Raw genomic sequence first — 18,540 nt, 5'->3', positions numbered from 1 at the left:
TAGCATTCATAAGAATGAAAGACCTTTATGAACTGCTCATTAAATATCTCAACTATATCTTCTGCAGCAGTGATTCTTACACCATTTTCTCCAATCAATGGCATCCATCCATAATCTTTTTTTTTTTTTTTTTTTTTTGCTGGCTATATATTTAAAAGAACTCCCTAGGATTCTTTTTGGCTTCATTAGCTAACTACTGCTCATACTTCATTTTTGCTATCCTTACCAACCAAATCACCCTTCTTGTGAACTCATAGAAATGATTATTACCACTCCTCTTATGCTGCCTCCATAATGCCTTCTTTCTCTGTATTGCATGCTTAATTCTCTTCATTCATCCATTTCACACCTACTTTATTTAAACTTCTGACCCTTGGACTACATTTAGCTTTTATTAGATAATTCTTGAAGTATCGTCCAAGCTGCATTGATCTCCTTTCCAGCCAACTCGTCATTTCATGCTACACTTGCAAGCTGTCTCTTGAACTTCTCATAAACACCAGCCTTGTAGTTTCACATATACCTTTTCCTCACAGAGGTCCTCACACTGCTGGCAACCACCCAGGTAATCACTTCATGGTCCCTCTCACCAACTGGAGGATGATTTGATACCTCATTTATAATAACATCCTCTTATGAGATGATCAAATCCAAGACCCTCAATCCTCATGGGCCCTCTGTTACATACTGCCTGAGATAGTTTTTCCCTTAAAAACTCAAGAAACTCATGTTCTTTACTTCCAATTGCTATCTTATCATCCCAGTCTATATTGTCATAATTAAAATCATCCATAATGATCACCCTTTTCTTATTTGCTTGGCTAATTTGATTATACACTTCATGGTTGCTGCCATACACATTACCAGGTCTCTAACAAAATCTAATCTAAGACTCATGTTAAAAATGTACATTAAAGTATCGTTTACTCCTTGGAACATTCCGTCAAGACATACGGTGATATACCATCAAGTTTCCTGGCCTTATTGATATCAAGTTTATTCTGGATTTTGATTAAATTGTTTAAAATCTTTAACTCTATTACTCAATTTCATTTTGTTTAAATGGTTGGTATCTAAATTATACAGAATAATATATGCTATACTTTCATTTTTGTTTAAATGGTTAGTATCCAAATTATGCAGAATGATATGCTATAATGTTTAAGTGATGATTGAAAGTGGGGATGAAAGTGGGAGCTGAAAAAACCCAATGTTGATATTGTTGATAAAACTTGATATTTCATTGCACATTGTGAGAGAGAGAGAGAGCACACAGTTAGCAGCAACTTTGGCATGTTTGTTTAACAAGAGAAGATCACAAAGGGGAGGTGTCAAGATATGTTTCAAATTGCAGGATGCATATATAGATATATACTCTATTGGTAAAGATTGGAGTGGGCTAAGATCTTCGTGGTTATTCCCTATGAAAATCAGCACTGGTTCATTAAGACGAGTTCATATTTTAGCAATTTACTTATATATTTCGATACAGCAATAGAAACACACTTGATAAAAGAGAGAGAGATGCATGTATATCTATATTTTGCAAAAGTCTTTAACAGACTGCAATATGGCGAGATGGTATTTAAATTGAGAAAGATTAGGCTTGGTAATAGATATAGATTAGTCATTTGGATTGGAGATTGCCTTTCTAATTGTATCAGCAGTGACAATGTATGGGAAAGTACCTAGAAGACAAAAGTTGCTATTGGGTTATGATGGTTGGGGGTCTGTTTGTGAAAGCTTTAAATAAGATATACGAGTGGGGGCGGTCTGGAAAGTTCTGATAAACACCTAGAACAAAAATGATATTAAAGCAACTAATATGACCACAAGGATATAAGAATATAATAACATAAGTTACCTACATAACTCTGCTACTAGTAAGTTCTTTCTTGTGGTTATATCAGTTGCTTTAATAACATTTTTGTCTGGATGTTTATCAGAACTTTCCAGAACCCCCCCCCCTCATTTACAGTTGCAGATACAATGGGAGAGAGGAAGGAGAAAAGCTGATATATGGCTCTAGGAGAAACTGAATAGTCTGTCACTTTGAGCAGATGAGTGTGGCCGACATGAGAGGGTTCTCAATTGACTGTTGCAAAAGTGTAAAGTTTGAAATTTGGAAGGCAAGGATTGTAATGTTGTGTATATAATATGTGGGGGATGTATTGAAGGAGGTGGAGAAAATAAAAGACCAGAAGATAATGATAGACAAGCATCTGAAATTTAGGAACAAAATGTGAGAATTGTGAGTACAATTCAGTGAGATTTGGCAATGAAAATGAGAATGTTTATACATAAAAAATAAAGAAGTGATAGTTCCATTGTACAGGCCATATATGGCCAAATTTTTGCTTTGTGCACTGGTGAGAGTTTTGAAAGAAACAGTAAATCAGTTAGCTCTGAATTTGATATTGAGATCCTCTCATGGTGAGACTTTTATCTGTGGAAATCTCATGATAATAATAATATTATTATTATTATATGACACCTCTAAGGAGTCTGAGGACTCATTGCAAGAGGACACTCTACTCTTCTACTCTACTTGACTACCTACATATGAAGTAATATGTGGCTGAATATGTAACATTGTTAACTGATGTTGCAGTATTCATAGCATATTATAAATAGGTTGGTTGTAGGCATATTAGTAAGCTATGTGGCATTCCCTGTGATGTCAGACAAGAACCTGAAATTTAGGGACTAGATTTGAGAACTGTAAGGGCAATTCAGTAGTATATGGCAATGAAGATGAGAGGCAAATCTTTCATGGAAATAGATTTGCCTTAGGACTGGGAAAGGAACACTTCATGCACTATTATATGCTTCTATAAAAAAATAGATTACTTAGATCACTTTTATACTTTGTTAATATTATTATTGTTCAATATTATCATCAACAATATCACAAATATCATTATGTTTAATATATGACTAAATTTCTATTGTAATAATGTATTATTAGGGAAACGAAAATGGCTCTACCCTTAAGAAAACTGAAGAAGGGCTTAGCTCAGAATCTTCTGGTGGTGTTGATGAAAGAGAGTTGCCCTCACATTCAACACTCGCTTCATATTCATTCCAAGATGGTGAGTAATAAACATTTTGCATTTAAAATAAAAAAAATTTTAAAAAAACATTTTTTTTAAATGTATTCTGGAGAAATTTTTGAATCTCTCTTATCTGAAATCCTGGAAAAAACAGCTCGAGACATTTCATAAATTTAAATTTGCAAATCTTTTATAATTTTTAATTTTAGTAAAATGAGTATTGTATCATATAGATTATAAATGATTATTAAAATTTTAGTACAAATTAATGAAACTGTTTAAAGACTGCAATATGCACTGAAACAGATGCCTTTCAGCGCACTTTAATTAGTTATTTTTATATTTTTATTACTTAGCCACTTTGAGTTGGTTTGCTCACAGAATTACCCCCTTTTATCAGATCATTTGTTACTTTTTCATCCATGTCAAATGATGACCATGCAAATAAGGATGTAAAACTGTTTTCAGTTTGACATCCTTATTGGACACTGTGTGTTCACACCCATACCTCATAGAATTTTGGGGAGTGAAGTCTCTGCTTGAAGAAATGGTAAGGTCACAGCCCTTTCCATACAGAATTAGTAAGACAATCTTACTAATTCAAGACAGTCATGTGCATCCATTCCCATTGCAGGATTCAAACCCACAGCCTGTTGGTTAGAGAGCAGGTATGCTATCCACTAGGCCATAGGATATTTTGTTAGCTAAACAAAAACAAAAGACTCACTAGCAGTCGTCAACAGACTTTCATGCTGTAATGCATGGTGAAGTGTTTCTTTTCTCCTTTTTTTTTTTTTTTAAATTCAGATCACATTTGATAACACATTGGTAGCATAAAATTTATTATTTATAATTAAAATTTTTCTTAATTTTATAATGTTAATATTTTCATTTAGCTTCAAAATGAAAATAATTAATCCAAAGTTTGTAAACACTTTACTAAATGTAGAAATGAGGCAGCAACTCAGTGCAGTTATTGTCGAAAGCAGATTTAACATAAGCAGAACACTAATGGATTGATTAAGCAATTAGAATGTATGCACAAATCACATTTTAAAAGAAGTGCTGAGGAAAATATGGAGCTTTCAAATAGCTCAAAGAGATTCAAGCTGATCAGTAAATTTTAAATTTGTGAAACAAGAAAATTAAATGAAATTTTATCTCAGTTTGCCTCAAAAGATGTAACTGCAATTTAAACAATTGCGACTGGTGTTTTTATATGCAAATCAGTTTCATAACCGAAATACTCTTCACCAAATAACAAGTCATATATCTTAAAGGTAAATATGAACTTTATGAACATTAAAAAAAAACAAAAGAGCAAATATTATAAATTAAAGAATTAACAGTATCTGATCACAGTCTTAGTCTCACTTTGGAGGAGAGGACCAGTATCGGAAATGAAAGATATTGTATTGTTGTTTAATTTTATTATTATTATTATCATCATCATTATCATCATTAAGAGAGAGACTTCCAGGGAGTCAGGTACTCATCCAGGAAGGCCACATACTACATGCACCAGCTATCATACTTATTCTTGAATTCATTCACACTACTTGCACACACAACATCCAATGGCAAATCATTCCAATCATGCACCACCTTATCAGAGAAAAATCTAGCCCTCCCCCCCCCTTTCATAGCGACATTCATTCTCAGCTTCCTCTTGTCCTTTCCCAACCCTCCATCAACTGAAATACTGTATGACCCATTCAGAGTTTGTAAGTCTCAATCATATCACCCATTTTTCTCCTGTTTGCTAGTGTCTACAGTTTACAAATTCTTAATCTGTCTTCATAATAAGTATTCCATAATCCTGATATCATTTTTAGCACACTCTCTCCAATATATCAGAATCACAATGGAAAACAGGAGACCAGACCTGCTCACGGTAGTCCAAGTGAGGCCTTGTAAAGAGGCAAAATGACATCCTTAACTTTACATGTGAACATTCGTTACAGCATTGCAATTATCTTTTGGGTTGTGTTTGCAATCTTTTGCTACATAGCCCCTAAACTTCAACTTCCTATCTACTTACACTCCAAGATCCCACCATTATAATATGACATTGGATATCTAATCATGCCGAAGTGAATGATTTTACATTTACTGACATTGATCTGACATCCATTTTCCCATGCCCACAATTCCAGCCTATTCAAATCATTTTGCAAGTACTGCATATCAGCAGCATTCCTGATTATGCTACCTATCTTTGCATCATCAGCAAATAGCTGCATGTTACTTTTCAAATCCTTCCCAATATCATTAATGTACAGATTGAATAACAGTGGACCAAGCATTGATCCTTGTAGTACACCACTGGTTACATTAAATCGTGCAGACTCACATCTCTCAATATCACTTTTTGATATCTGTCAGTCAGCCATCCTCTTATCCACACTAAATTCTATAACCAAAACCCATATTTTCCAACTTCTTTCAAAAGCCTTAGCAAAATCTGAAAGTATCACGGTGTATCCATTCCCCTTGTCTAATTCAATGGTAACATTGTTATAGAATGTGAGCAGGCTGCTAAGACATGACCTTCCCTTAGTAAACTCATGATGCTCATTGCAAAGTAGAGATTCACTGTCAACCTATTTCTGAATGTGAGCCCTCACCAATTTTTCTAAAATCTTCACCACCACTCCTGAGATACTAATTGGTCAATAGTGGGATGCATCAATCTTTGCACCACCCTTGTGCAATGGAATTACCATACATTCTTTCCATTCCTGCAGAATCTTCCCTGTTCTGAGACTCATATTAAATAGCCTGGTCAAAGGAATAGCCAGTTTTCAGCTGAACACTCTTTTAGCATACATGTTGATATCCCATCAGTCCCTGTTGTTGAATTCTTATTCAGTTTGTGCAAAAGCTCTAATACCTCATGCACATGAGTTTCTTCATCTAGTGCAGAGGTAGCAGTGAGCTCAATGTTTTAACAAAATGGGCACTCATTAGTTGAACAACCTCTTCTGCATCTGTAACCCTCACACCATCTGCATTTAGAAAAGTTATTCTTTCAATTTCATTCTTTCTTTTACTTGCAGCATGTTGATAGAATTCTTATGAGTTGTCTTTAGCACTCAGAGCCAGTTTCTTTTAATACTCAGATTTTGCTTTCCATTCAACAGTTGTGAATATTCTAGCCTGCTGCTTATAATTTTCATAATGGACATCATCCTTATGCACACAGTATTCCTTCCACATCACCCCTTTCTTATGGATCTCTTGCTTAATAAATTACACATCTATTTGACTCCTACCTTGTTTATTCTTCGAACTCAGGACACATTTAAGTTTTGTTTAAATGCTTCCCATGCACTGTTGATATTCTTTTCATCCAGTTATTCCACTGAACTCAGTATACTCCTCAGTTGGTCAAAATTTCCTGCTTTGTAGTTCAGCATGTGCCTTTTCTGAATGGAACATTCATAAACTTAGTCACTTCCCAAGTGAGTAATGCATGATCACTGTCACCAACTGGAGGCAGAATAGTTATGTCTTTAAATGAAATGTCCTCTGACACTATAATCAAATCTAACACTCTTTGACCTCGAGTTCCTTCTGTCGCATGCTGCTTGAGGAAGTTGTCCATTAACAGCTCAATAAATTCATTTTCATTCTTCTCATCAGATTCTACTGCTATCCAATCAATATTTGGATAATTAAAGTGTCCCATAATGATTACTCTTTTTTGCACTCATCTTTTCTATTTGGTGATGCATTTCTTCATCACTAGCAACTGATCCATCAGGTGTGTAACAACACCCCACTGTGTAATTGATCTTGTTAGATTCCACCTCACACCAGATGGCTTCAAACTCACTGCCACACAAAATACTGTTAGTAGGTACTTTAATTATATGTCTCGACATTAGCAGCATGCCCCTCCTCTCCTATTCTCTCTATCCTTCCTAAAAATGCTGTACCCTTTACACTCGATACCAGCTAATAGGTCTGATTCTGATCACCAAGTCTCACTAATGTCTACAATCTGAGGTCCCAACATATTGACCAAGGCAACACACTCTACTGTTTGTTTCTGATACTCCTATCATTTGTATACAGACATAATAATCTACCTACATGTTCTTTTGTATACTCTTGTCTACAGTCTCCATGACACAGTTGAATAACTTGCAGATCTCTATTCTTCTCGCTTTATACATGTAGACATCTTTGCACATGTTTGATGAATCCGAACTGGACTAACACAAAGTCAAAATTGTTCTCTCCTCGTCAACATTTCCATGATAAAACCCATTCCCATCATTAACACAGTTATATAACATTCTCTTTCTTACACTCACATTCTCACCATTCCTCCCTTTATAATTTAGTTTCCCTGATTCTGTGTGTTAGGTCTCATACCAGTTATTAGTTTTTCAAGATTCTTGATACCGAATGCATTCAGGTGTAGGCCATCCCTCTTATGAAAATCCAATTTTCCATCAAACTCACTCCACACATCCAAAAACTCGCTTCCATTCCTTCTGCACAGCCTACGCATTGAATTGTTTGCCATTGTAGCCTTTCTTCTTAATTCATTTTTATCATATTGAGGTAAAATACTGATGATTTTGCTTTATCACTCTTCACTCTCAATTCTTCCATCAGCCTTTTAATTTTCTCTCTCATACTGAACTTATTGCTAGTTAAGTCATTAGTACCTACTACAATTACGATCTTGTTTACTTTTCTTTTCTGTTTTTGAATTGCTTCCTTTATGTTCTTAATTTTTGTTCTGGCCTTAAGAATGTAAGAATTTAGAATAATTTTCAAAAAATGTGTGTGTTTTTTTGTTATAACAACAGATGGAGTGTAATAAATTTAGTTTAATCCTTGATCCAAGTGTGAGCAAACAAAGTTTGCGCCTGAAAGTATCTTCAGGACTGGGGATAAGGTGGTACAACACCAGGTGACTCCTTGCAAAGGTGGAGCAAGATACCTACACTCCTGTCACAGTATCTCTTTTAATGCAAAACACATCTCCTTGCGGATATGTCTGATGTTATGCATTAAGGGAAAGGCCACTACCCAGACTAGTTTCGACCTTTATTGAGGTCTCATCAGTGGGAGCCAGGCCCAAGTGGAGATACTTGCCAGAAGCATTAGCAGGTCATCTCTACCTATAGGAGTTGCCAATTGGTGTGCCACCTTTTTAATAAATTACTCTGGATTTAGAGAAAGATGCTGAAAGTTTATTTTTCACTTGGTTAGAATATAATAAATTTAGTTTAATCCTTTATCCAAGTGTGAGCAAACAAAGTTTGCACCTGAAAGTATCTTCAGGACTGGGGGTAAGGTGGTACAACACCAGGACGACTCCTTGCAAAGGTGGAGCAAGCTACCTACAGTCCTGTCTACCTAAACTTAAGTCCTAAACTCCTGTCTACCTAAACTTTCAACAGCAGATGGAGTGAGAAAGATGCAGAAATTTGGATGTTAATGCTCAGTTGAAAATTTATCAAAACTTAATCATGCTATTCATTTAGTAGTTGTTGATGCATTTTTTTTAAAAAAAACTGTATATTAATCATCAAATAAATAGTAAATATACTTAAAATCGTTTTCGTGAGTGAAATCGTATAATTCTGGGTATTGGGAAAAATGTCTAGGGTCTCACAAATGGGAAAATAGCTAAGACTCAGAAAACCCTAGTCTGAAGTAATGACAGCAGGGTAATAACTGAGTATTTGGATGAAAATAGATTGGATATAGATAGTTTTTTTTTTCTCAGTTGTACTTTTGCATGATTAAGAATTATGTAAATTTTCTGAGAATGTTATTGACATTCATATCAATAAACTAATGATGTTAATATAATAATGAAAAATGTTTTCAATCTTAAACCACATCATATAGTTGTTTCTCTTAATTGGCCACATCAGATGTTAAAGTGCAACTCTCTTTCATCCTGAGAAAAAATAGTACAAAATGGAACAATATATTTATTTTAATAGAATGATTATTACCAATTCTTCTTAAATATATTCTTCTGTGCAACTGTAAAAACATTTCATGAAATGCCTACAGAAATTTATATTACAGTTTTGTTAACCTAACTCACCTATGATGAAAAAGAAAACCATATATATATGCCATAAACTAAGTCTGAATTTTATAAGTTGTATGGTTGCATTTTGACTTGAGCTTTCCAATATGTTTTTAATCGAAGCTGTTCCCACTTACTCTAATCACTAAACTCTGCAAATTGCATTTTCCTCAATCTCTTCATATTCAGCATTCCAAAGACCAGAACCAACCTTGGTCAATCACCACTGGAACCTTTCCAATATTTCTTCATCCTTTTTCACCTGGTTTTTCCAGATGAACAAATCCTGCACGGTGCATGTCATATCCTCTGTATCATTACCATTATCTGCTGTGCTGTCCATTCAGTGCTAGCATTGTTTAGCAGAGAAATTCAAACCCCAATTTTTGAAATTCATTGAAGAGAGAGGTTACATTCCATAACAAGTTTTCAATGTCGATGAGACTGGCCTATTTTATAAGCAAATGGGACAACGTACCTACATCACAAAGACACAAAAGGTTGCCCCAGGTTTTAAAGCTTTTAAGCATAGACTCACTTTGCTTTTTTGTGGAAATGCATCAGGCGACTTCAAGTGCAAGCCTCTGCTCGTTTATCGATCTAAAACGCCTCGTGCATTGCAGGGAAAAATTTTTGAGCATTTTGTCCGTTGTGTGGAAGTGGAATAGAAAAGCTTGAGTAACAAAAGCCCTCTTTAATCACTGGTTTGAAAATTCATTCATTAAAGAAGTCAAACATTACTTAGAACAGCAAAACCTGTGCTTTATTAAAGTTCTCCTAATTCTCGATAATGCTCCAGGACACGATGCTGAAGCCCTCACAGCATTGCATCCAAATGTAAAGGTTTTATTCCTCCCACCTGACACCACTTCCTTAATCCAACCAATGGACCAAGACCAAGGTATCATAAAAACATTCAAAGCCTATTATGTCAGGCATGTTACCACCTCTCCAAATAAAGCACTAGACGAAGGAAAGCACGACACGCTAATGGCATTTTGGAAGTGATTCAACATAAGCCACTGCATAGAAATTATTAAACTTGCATGGGAACAAGTGAATTCATCAACATTGAATGCTTGCTGGCATCAGTTCTGGCCAGAAGTTGTCAACAATTTTAAAGGATTTCCATCGATTGAAAATGAAGCCAAAGAAATTATACAAATTGCAAAAGCAATTGGCGGCAAAGGATTTTCAGATATGGAAGAAGGAGAAGTCAAAGAATTAATTTAGAATGATGATCGAGAAATGAAGAATTGGATGATCTTGTAACACCAGCCGACAATGAAAGCAGCGATAGTGAAGAAGATGATAAAGCACCTTTAACTTACAAGAAGTTAAATGAATTGTTAAAAAAGGCACAGGAACTGTCTGATTTTGCAATGGAGATTGACCCAAATGAAGAAAGAAGAAGACACTTTATGAAAGGCATTGAAAAACTCTGCACTCCATACCGCGAAACTTTTAAAGAGTTGCGTCAGTCATTGTCCCAAGCAAAAATCACTAGCTTTTTAAAAAAATAATTGTATCATGTACCTACTTGTTAAGCAGTAATAAAAATCCTTTCAATTAGCATTTGTTTCATTTTTCCCTTTTAATTACAACAATATTTAGGTTAGTTTAAATTATACATACATACTTTCTTAATTTGGACTATACCTAACACATTTTTTTCAATAGAAAGTTTACTTTGCGGAACGCAATTTTGCCGTGCGCAATATATTAATGACGTAAACCCCACGTTCAGCAAGGGTTTACTGTATATATATATATATATTTTTTTTTTTTTTTTCAAAATTCATTTTTACTCGGTTGGAATATTATAAAAAAGGTTTAATGACTATTACCGAGAGAAAAGATGACAAGATATATTTAACAAGATACTACTAGTTTACTAGTTTCATTACATGAACATCCTCAGGTATCATAATCAAAGAAGTATATAAAAAATTACAGAGACTTAAAATTGTACTAACAGAACAAGTATAAAAAACAGCAGCGTGTTTGAAAAAAATGCAAGTATGAGTTCCAAACAAACGAATACTACGCGCTGTCGCGAGTGCGCCAGTACTGAACAGAAGCAACGTGTGCATCAGAGAGATTGTAACTCAGGCTGTTGTTGATATGAGAAGAATCTAGAGAAATTTCCCTAGATTCAACAATCTTTCTTTTGAGTTCATCGTAGCACACATGGATGTTAGCAGTTTGAGTCCAGTTTACAATGTGCTGGCCGCCTTCGTCTGAGTTAGCTGAAAAGAGAACGTGGCTAGAGAGAACGCTAGCTCTAGTCCTGTTATAGGAGATATCTCTACGGTGTTCATCCAAACATAGAAGGATGGATTTAGCAGTCTGTCTATAGTATGGCTTTCCGCAATCACACAAAATCTTGTATACTCCTGGAAACTGAGTAGGAAGATGTTTCTGTTTATGTTTGCAAAGTAATGAATGAAGTTTTGGAAGCGTAGTGAAGCACGTTTTGAAGTTGAATTTCTCGAGAATCTTTGCCCGTTTTGGTGAAAGAGAGCTGATGTAAGGCAAGGAGATGGAGGCTCTTGGGGAAGAGAATTGTATATGTATGTATATGTATATGTATGTATATACAATTTTTTTAGACCACCTAAACAAGTGCCATGAAAAAATCTCTTTCACCCTCGAACTGGAATCAGATGACTGCCTTCCCTTTTTAGACCTCAAACTTACCAGATGTGCTGAGAGCATTAAAATCTCAATTTTTAGAAAGCCTACTCATACTGACAGATACCTTCATGCTTCCTCCCATCATTATCCCCCACAAAAATGTGGTATTATTTCCACTTTAACACCGAGAGCCAAATCATTACTTACAGAAGAAACAGAAATTGAAAATGAACTCTGTTTTCTTAAAAAAACGTTTATTAACAATGGTTTCTCTCCAAAGAAAATTGACAAATTTTTTTCCCCCAGGCACTCAACTACTTCTGAAGATCCCTCTTCCCCAAGAGCCTTCGTCTCCTTGCCTTACATCAGCTCTCTTTCACCAAAACTGGCAAAGATTCTCAAGAAATTCAACTTCAAAACGTGCTTCACTACGCTTCCAAAACTTCGTTCATTACTTTGCAAACATAAACAGAAACATCTTCCTACTCAGTTTCCAGGAGTATACAAGATTTTGTGTGATTGCAGAAAGCATACTATGGACAGACTGCTAAATCCATCCTTCTATGTTTGGATGAACACCGTAGAGATATCTCCTATAACAGGACTAGAGCTAGCGCTCTCTCTAGCCACGTTCTCTTTTCAGCTAACTCAGACGAAGGCTGCCAGCACATTGTAAACTGGACTCAAACTGCTAACATCCATGTGTGCTACGATGAACTCAAAAGAAAGATTGTTGAATCTAGGGAAATTTCTCTAGATTCTTCTCATATCAACAACAGCCTGAGTTACAATCTCTCTGACGCACACGTTGCTTCTGTTCAGTACTGGCGCACTCGCGACAGCGCGTAGTATTCGTTTGTTTGGAACTCATACTTGCATTTTTTTTTCAAACACACTACTGTTTTTTATACTTGTTCTGTTAGTACAATTTTAAGTCTCTGTAATTTTTTATATACTTCTTTGATTATGATATCTGAGGATGTTCATGTAACGAAACTAGTAAACTAGTAGTATCTTGTTAAATATATCTTGTCGTCTTTTCTCTCAGTAATAGTCATTAAACCTTTTTATATATATATATATATATATACACACATACACAGTCGTACCCCGACTTACGCAAATCCGGAGTTACGTGGTTTCTTATATGTACATATTCCAGTCCTGCTTCACGCCTCACCACTAGTCGTATCTTTCCGGCGCCGGCCGCATTCGCCAATGTCGCAAGCACTGATGTGTTTCGTGTGGTCTCCATTCATACATGATTTTTATAGTCTACAAACCTTGCGATTGTTTTAATGTTATGTTCTTGATAAAAATTTTATCACATAAAAAATAATAATGTCGTCCAAAGGAAGCAAGTCTGATTCTTCTACGGCTAGCAAGAAAAGAAAAACATTGACTTTGGAAACAAAACTCAACATTATTAAAGATTTTGAAGGCGGAATGAAAATTTGTGAGCTAGTAAAGAAGTTCGATCTACAGGAATCCACAGTAAGAACAATCATAAAAGAAAGGTTTACAGATTTTGGAGGACATAGATTCTAACGAGGAACGAATTGTAGCCACAAGGTAAGGAATAAAAAAATCATTAGCTTGCTGTGAAGAAATTTTTCGTGACAAGAAAAAGACATTATGCCATCAGATGAATCTATTAGATTTCATGAAACCATTGACATCGAAATAACTTTCTTTTTTTTATGTACGACAAACTACAATTATGATTATATTTGTTAAAAAATAGGTGTTTTTGTAAACCTTTGTCCCAATTAACTAATATTTTGTATGTTTGTATATATATATATAAATTACATGCAAAATTATACCCCGAGTTACGTGAATTTGACTTACATGCTTTTTGTTGGTCCCACCTGCCTCGTAACTTCTGGGTATGACTGTATATCCCTTTCTACATAAGTTCTCATATAGCTAGCCACTACCAGGGTGTCAAATCTTCCTCCAAATGGAGGAAGATTTGACACCTTATTTATAATAACATCCTCTATAATGAGATGATAATATTCAAGACTCTTGATCCTTATGTGCCCTCTGTTACAACTGTTTAAGGTAATTGTCTCTCAAGAACTCCAGAAATTAATTCTCTTTGCCTCCAGATATCATTTCTTCAGTCCAGTCTGTATTATAATTAAATCACCCATAACGATCGCCCTTTTCTTATACATTTCTTACTCACTGTCTTCCATATTGTCAAGTCTATAGCAACACCCACCTAAATATGCCATCCTATCTGCCTCTACCTCAGACCATACTGCCTCAAAACCCTGCTACTATCTGTCCATTGTATTTCCACCTTGGATGGCCAGAACTCCTCTGCTGTCATTAACAGCATGCCTCCTCCCTTTCTTCCCTCTGACATCCCTCCATATATTCCTGTCAGGATGTCATTCTTATCCAACCATATCTAACTTATTCCAACAATGTTTGGACATATGAGCTTAATCAATCAATGATAATTGTGTTCCCATTTTTCCTGATGCTTCTGACATCCATTATAAATACAACTCATTTCTGGTTCTGTAAAAAGTCCCACTGACACCACTTCTCAGATATGACTCCTCCATATACCCTCCCTTAAGTTATTTCTCTCTTTAACCACTGATCCTATACCCCTCCCCAAACCTTATTCCCAGGCCATCTCAGCCGTTTCTCATCTATCCCACACTTCCACTTCTGCAATAGGTATCCACACTTTTCATACAGTGTCTCTTTGTCCATCCTGAATCCTTATTTTCCTATCTGTCTTATGTTTCTGTTTATAAGTTCTTCCACCCTACTTTCCTGCTCTTCCATATTACTTCTTACTTCCTCAGATCTTCTTTCACTGCAATCATTATTGTGTTGTTTTATTTGTTTATAATCTTTCAACCTTCCCTCCTGAGAGTAGACTGTTTTAGTAGAATGAAATATTCTGATAAAATGATCATTAAAGAGCTCTACTGTGTCATCTGCATCTCAACCTACTTTCTCTACTGAATAAGATCATTCTTCTCTTGTTATTTGTCTTTGTGCTTGCTACAGAACAAAATAATTCTGGTAGTTTCTTTGTACTGCAGTTCCAGTCTCTTCCCATATTCTAATTTCTCCTTCCTTACTTTTGTCAGTTACTTGCCTAGTTTGAGCATTGCACTTTTTATGTAATTCTGTTCCACTTTTTTTATATCTGTCTCTTTCTTCTTCTGCAATTTCTGTTTGATTTTCATGTTCCTCTCCTGAAATCTATTTATCTTCTCAGTCTAGATATACAATTTGCCACTGCTTTTTAAATTCTTTCATTCATAGTATTGCTCCAAATCAATTCTCATCATTTCTTACTCACTGTCCACCATATTGTCAGGTCTATAGCAACACCCACCTAAATATCATAATCATCTTCCTTGTAATTCTGCATGAATTCTTTCCTCCTACTTGAGGCTACTGCATTCCAGTTCAATCTCCCCCCCCCGAGTTAGAACAGTATACACCCAACTGATATACACTCATACAACACCCATTATACACTTATTTCTGTAAGAATTGCATCTTTTGATCCTACAGTCAAATCGAAAACCCTTCTGTCCATTATGTCCTCCATGTGAGACACCTGTTCATGGCAGAGTAGCCTTTCACATAATATTCATCCTTCATAAGCAAAAGTTGGTCGATTGGTAGAGCCTCTGCTACTAATAGCTCACAAAAAGTTAAGAAAGTTTGAGTGCGGTTAGTAGTTGGAAGGAGATCAATTGTTCGATGCTGTTGGCACACTCTTCCTCGATGAATCTTTGGACTCCCTGGAGGTGTTACATAATAATAATAATAATAATTTTTCTTTATTTTTCTATCTGCTGTACTTTCCTATTCTCTTAACTACTATCACTGGAATCTAATGTCTTGCTTCAGCATGATGTGAATCATTTGGCTGGTGAGCTCATCTGCAAGGAATCAATACTATTTCAGTAATTCTCTTTCTTAATGATCTGGGGAAGGTTTAAGGCTTGCTGCATTCTTTTTTTTTTTATGTATGGAGTGACATTTGTGTCCCATTTCAGTGCACATTTATTGCTTATCAGATAGTTGTCATCCATGTGTAGCACTGTGATAGATAAGGGTGTCTGCATTGAATGTAAACTTCCTTTAAGCACTAAACATTTTCAAAATTTATCAGGGATCTCCTCATAGACCAAGTACATAAACCATAGAAACATAAGTTAAAAAAGTAGAAACTGAAAAACATTAGCTTTATATGTAAACCATTTTCTCATCATACATGCAACAAGTGAATTTTCAAAAAGGAAAATATCACCTTTCTTTATAGAGAAGGATTTAGAAGGGTTAGCAGGATCCACAAAAGCACTAAAATAATTACATTTGGATGATATTCTCATAAAAACTTTGTCAGCAACCCTCAGAGTAACTATAGGGGTGTGAAATACTATAGGATAGAAAATCCTGCAAGCTTTCCACTGTAAAAGGATCATTCATAGTTGGAGGAAATGCCAACATCTACTATGTGGTAGATGATGTTCATTGCCCATCAGGGGCATGCTAAGCATAATGTGGACATCCAGAACCAACCCAATTTTTTAGGGTACAGTAATAAAGCAGTTCCATAGAATGCCAGATAGTATACAGGGTCAAATCAGATGATAATGCATTTAGGATATTTATTGACGATTTGGCACAATCTTATTGTTATCTGTGTTGCCAGCTTGTGCCTAGAGAGAGAGAAATGGTATGCAAGGGGAGGGTGCTCTCAAAGCCATGTTATGGCATTGAGATTGGATGTATAGATGACATGTCTAAGAGTTGATATCCTCCCACAGTACATTACCCCCCACTCTTCTTCCATTCACTTTGAAGTACTAACATAACAGTAAACTTAAATAAATGTAGTGTTACTGCAGTTAAAATAGGACATAAACCTCCTTCAAAAAACTCCTAAATATTAAAATATTTCAAAAAACTTACGAAAAAATTTGTTTCATATTTACTTCAACATTTCCAAATTAAATGATATGCACTACCTGCAAGCATCCAAACCTGATTTTCTGTTTTTGATCAAACTTCAAATCTTTGTCATGCCAGAGCTCATGTTAACTCACCTTAACTACAACCTGTGAGATTCCTTCCGCCACAAGGGTGGTATTTGCACTTTTGTGCAATTCAATATTCCTTGCTAGAGGATATTTAATCTTGATTTTTTTTTTCCTTGTATGTAAGATTTACTTCCCTCATTATGTGTTGTTCATCTGCTATCTCTACTGTGTCCCTAAGTCTGAAAATCATTGATATCTTTGACTTCTTATCCATGAAGATTGATTACCATATTCCCTAATAGTGAATCTTCCTCCTTGATGATTTTGATATATACAACTCTTACTGGCTCTATTTTTTCAATTCCACTGTCAAATCTCAAGTTTCTTTACAAATCTCATGCCATATAAGAGAAGCAGAGGTATTTTCTATAAGCAGTGACCTGAAGCAGATTGTTATTTCCCAGCCAGGATTTCTTACAGTCCTCTTCACTCATCCAACACTTTAGATCTTTTCTTAACTTGTTCTCCTTCCAGATACTGTTAATATGATAGCTTTTCTTTGTAATTCAGATCTATCTCCTCCAAGTTTCATTTATAGTTGAACACCTTTCTCTCAGCTATTCACAACCCCCATGTCTTTGGCACTTCAACAGTGTCAAGTAGGAAGATCTCTGAGACTTTTATGCTCCTTTCCATAGTCAGACTACTGTTTCCATAGAAGGACAAAGAGCGTGTCAGAATGGATATCAGGAAGCTGCTTGGAAGGATAAAAGAAAATAGTGTGACAGGAAGGGTAATCAGTATGTTGCCTAGGTATGACTGGTGAAATGAGGTGGAGAGCAAGGATTATGAATGATATGCTGGCTGAAATGTGTGAGGAGATGGGAGTACAGTTCATTAACGTGTGGAATGAGTTTGAGGGACGAAGTGAGCTGTATGGGAGTAATGGACTACATTTGAGTGGTTATGTGGTGTGAGTTGCTTGGAGAGACTGCTGCTGAAAGGTAGAGAAGTGAATAGAGAGAATGAATCAGATCAAGAGGGGGGGAATGATGTGGAAGAGCAGGATAGTAAGACAGGAGAGATTGAAGAGGTGGATATGAATGGGGAAGTGAGTGGTATGAGTATAGAAAATGAGAGAATGGGTGTGCAAGAGGAGCAGGGAGATGGGGAGGCTCGCGGTGGACAGGGGTGCACAGCATGAGAAAGGTGGATGCCCCAATAGGAGGTGAGAGCATGTGTAGCCAGGGATCAAGAGGAAACAGTTAAAATTGAAACGGAGTCTAAAATGAAGAAGCAGAAAGGGGAATGGCTCCAGTCGAGCATGGAGAGATCACATCAAGTGAGTGGTATCAGTGGAACTAGCTCTAGATCCAGAAATGAGCTGTTGTGTTTGTATACAAATGCTAGAAGTATAAGAAACAAGGCAGATGAAATGGTTGCACTAATTGATCTGTTCACCCAAAGATTGTCTGAATAAGTGAGACATGGTTGGAGGAGGATGACATCCTGACAGGAATAGAGATGAACGGGTATGATGTGTTTTGTGAGGAAAGAAGGGGTAATAAGGGAGGGGGAGTGCTATTGATGATAGAGAAAGAGTTATGTTCATACAAAGTAGAGATGCAAGACGGAAATAGTGCCAGTGGTTTTGAAGCAGTATGGTGTGAAATAGAGGTTGAATGGAATCAATACTTGGTGGGTTTTTGTTATAGATCAAGTAATGTGGATGGTGGTGATAGTGAAATTT

The 18,540-nt window shown here is 35.9% G+C and overlaps 1 protein-coding gene across 2 annotated transcripts in view; it reads left to right on the top strand.

The window, feature by feature from the left end:
• Positions 1-18,540, top strand: part of LOC150098544 (uncharacterized) — a 610,245-nt gene that overhangs the window by 547,491 nt on the left and 44,214 nt on the right. For both annotated transcript variants that reach the window (XM_090405300.1, XM_090405297.1), the window contains exon 35: positions 2,969-3,092. In XM_090405300.1, the coding sequence (XP_090261426.1) occupies positions 2,969-3,092 (124 nt within the window). The remainder of the gene's footprint in view (positions 1-2,968; positions 3,093-18,540) is intronic.

This window comes from Typopeltis vanoorti, chromosome 15 (genome assembly GCF_054136105.1).
Source record: "Typopeltis vanoorti isolate ZY-2024b chromosome 15, IOZ_Tvanoo_1.0, whole genome shotgun sequence".
Lineage (NCBI taxonomy): Eukaryota > Metazoa > Arthropoda > Arachnida > Uropygi > Thelyphonidae > Typopeltis > Typopeltis vanoorti.
The sequence above is the reverse complement of the archived record's forward strand: the minus strand, read 5'-3'. Positions and strand labels throughout refer to the sequence as shown.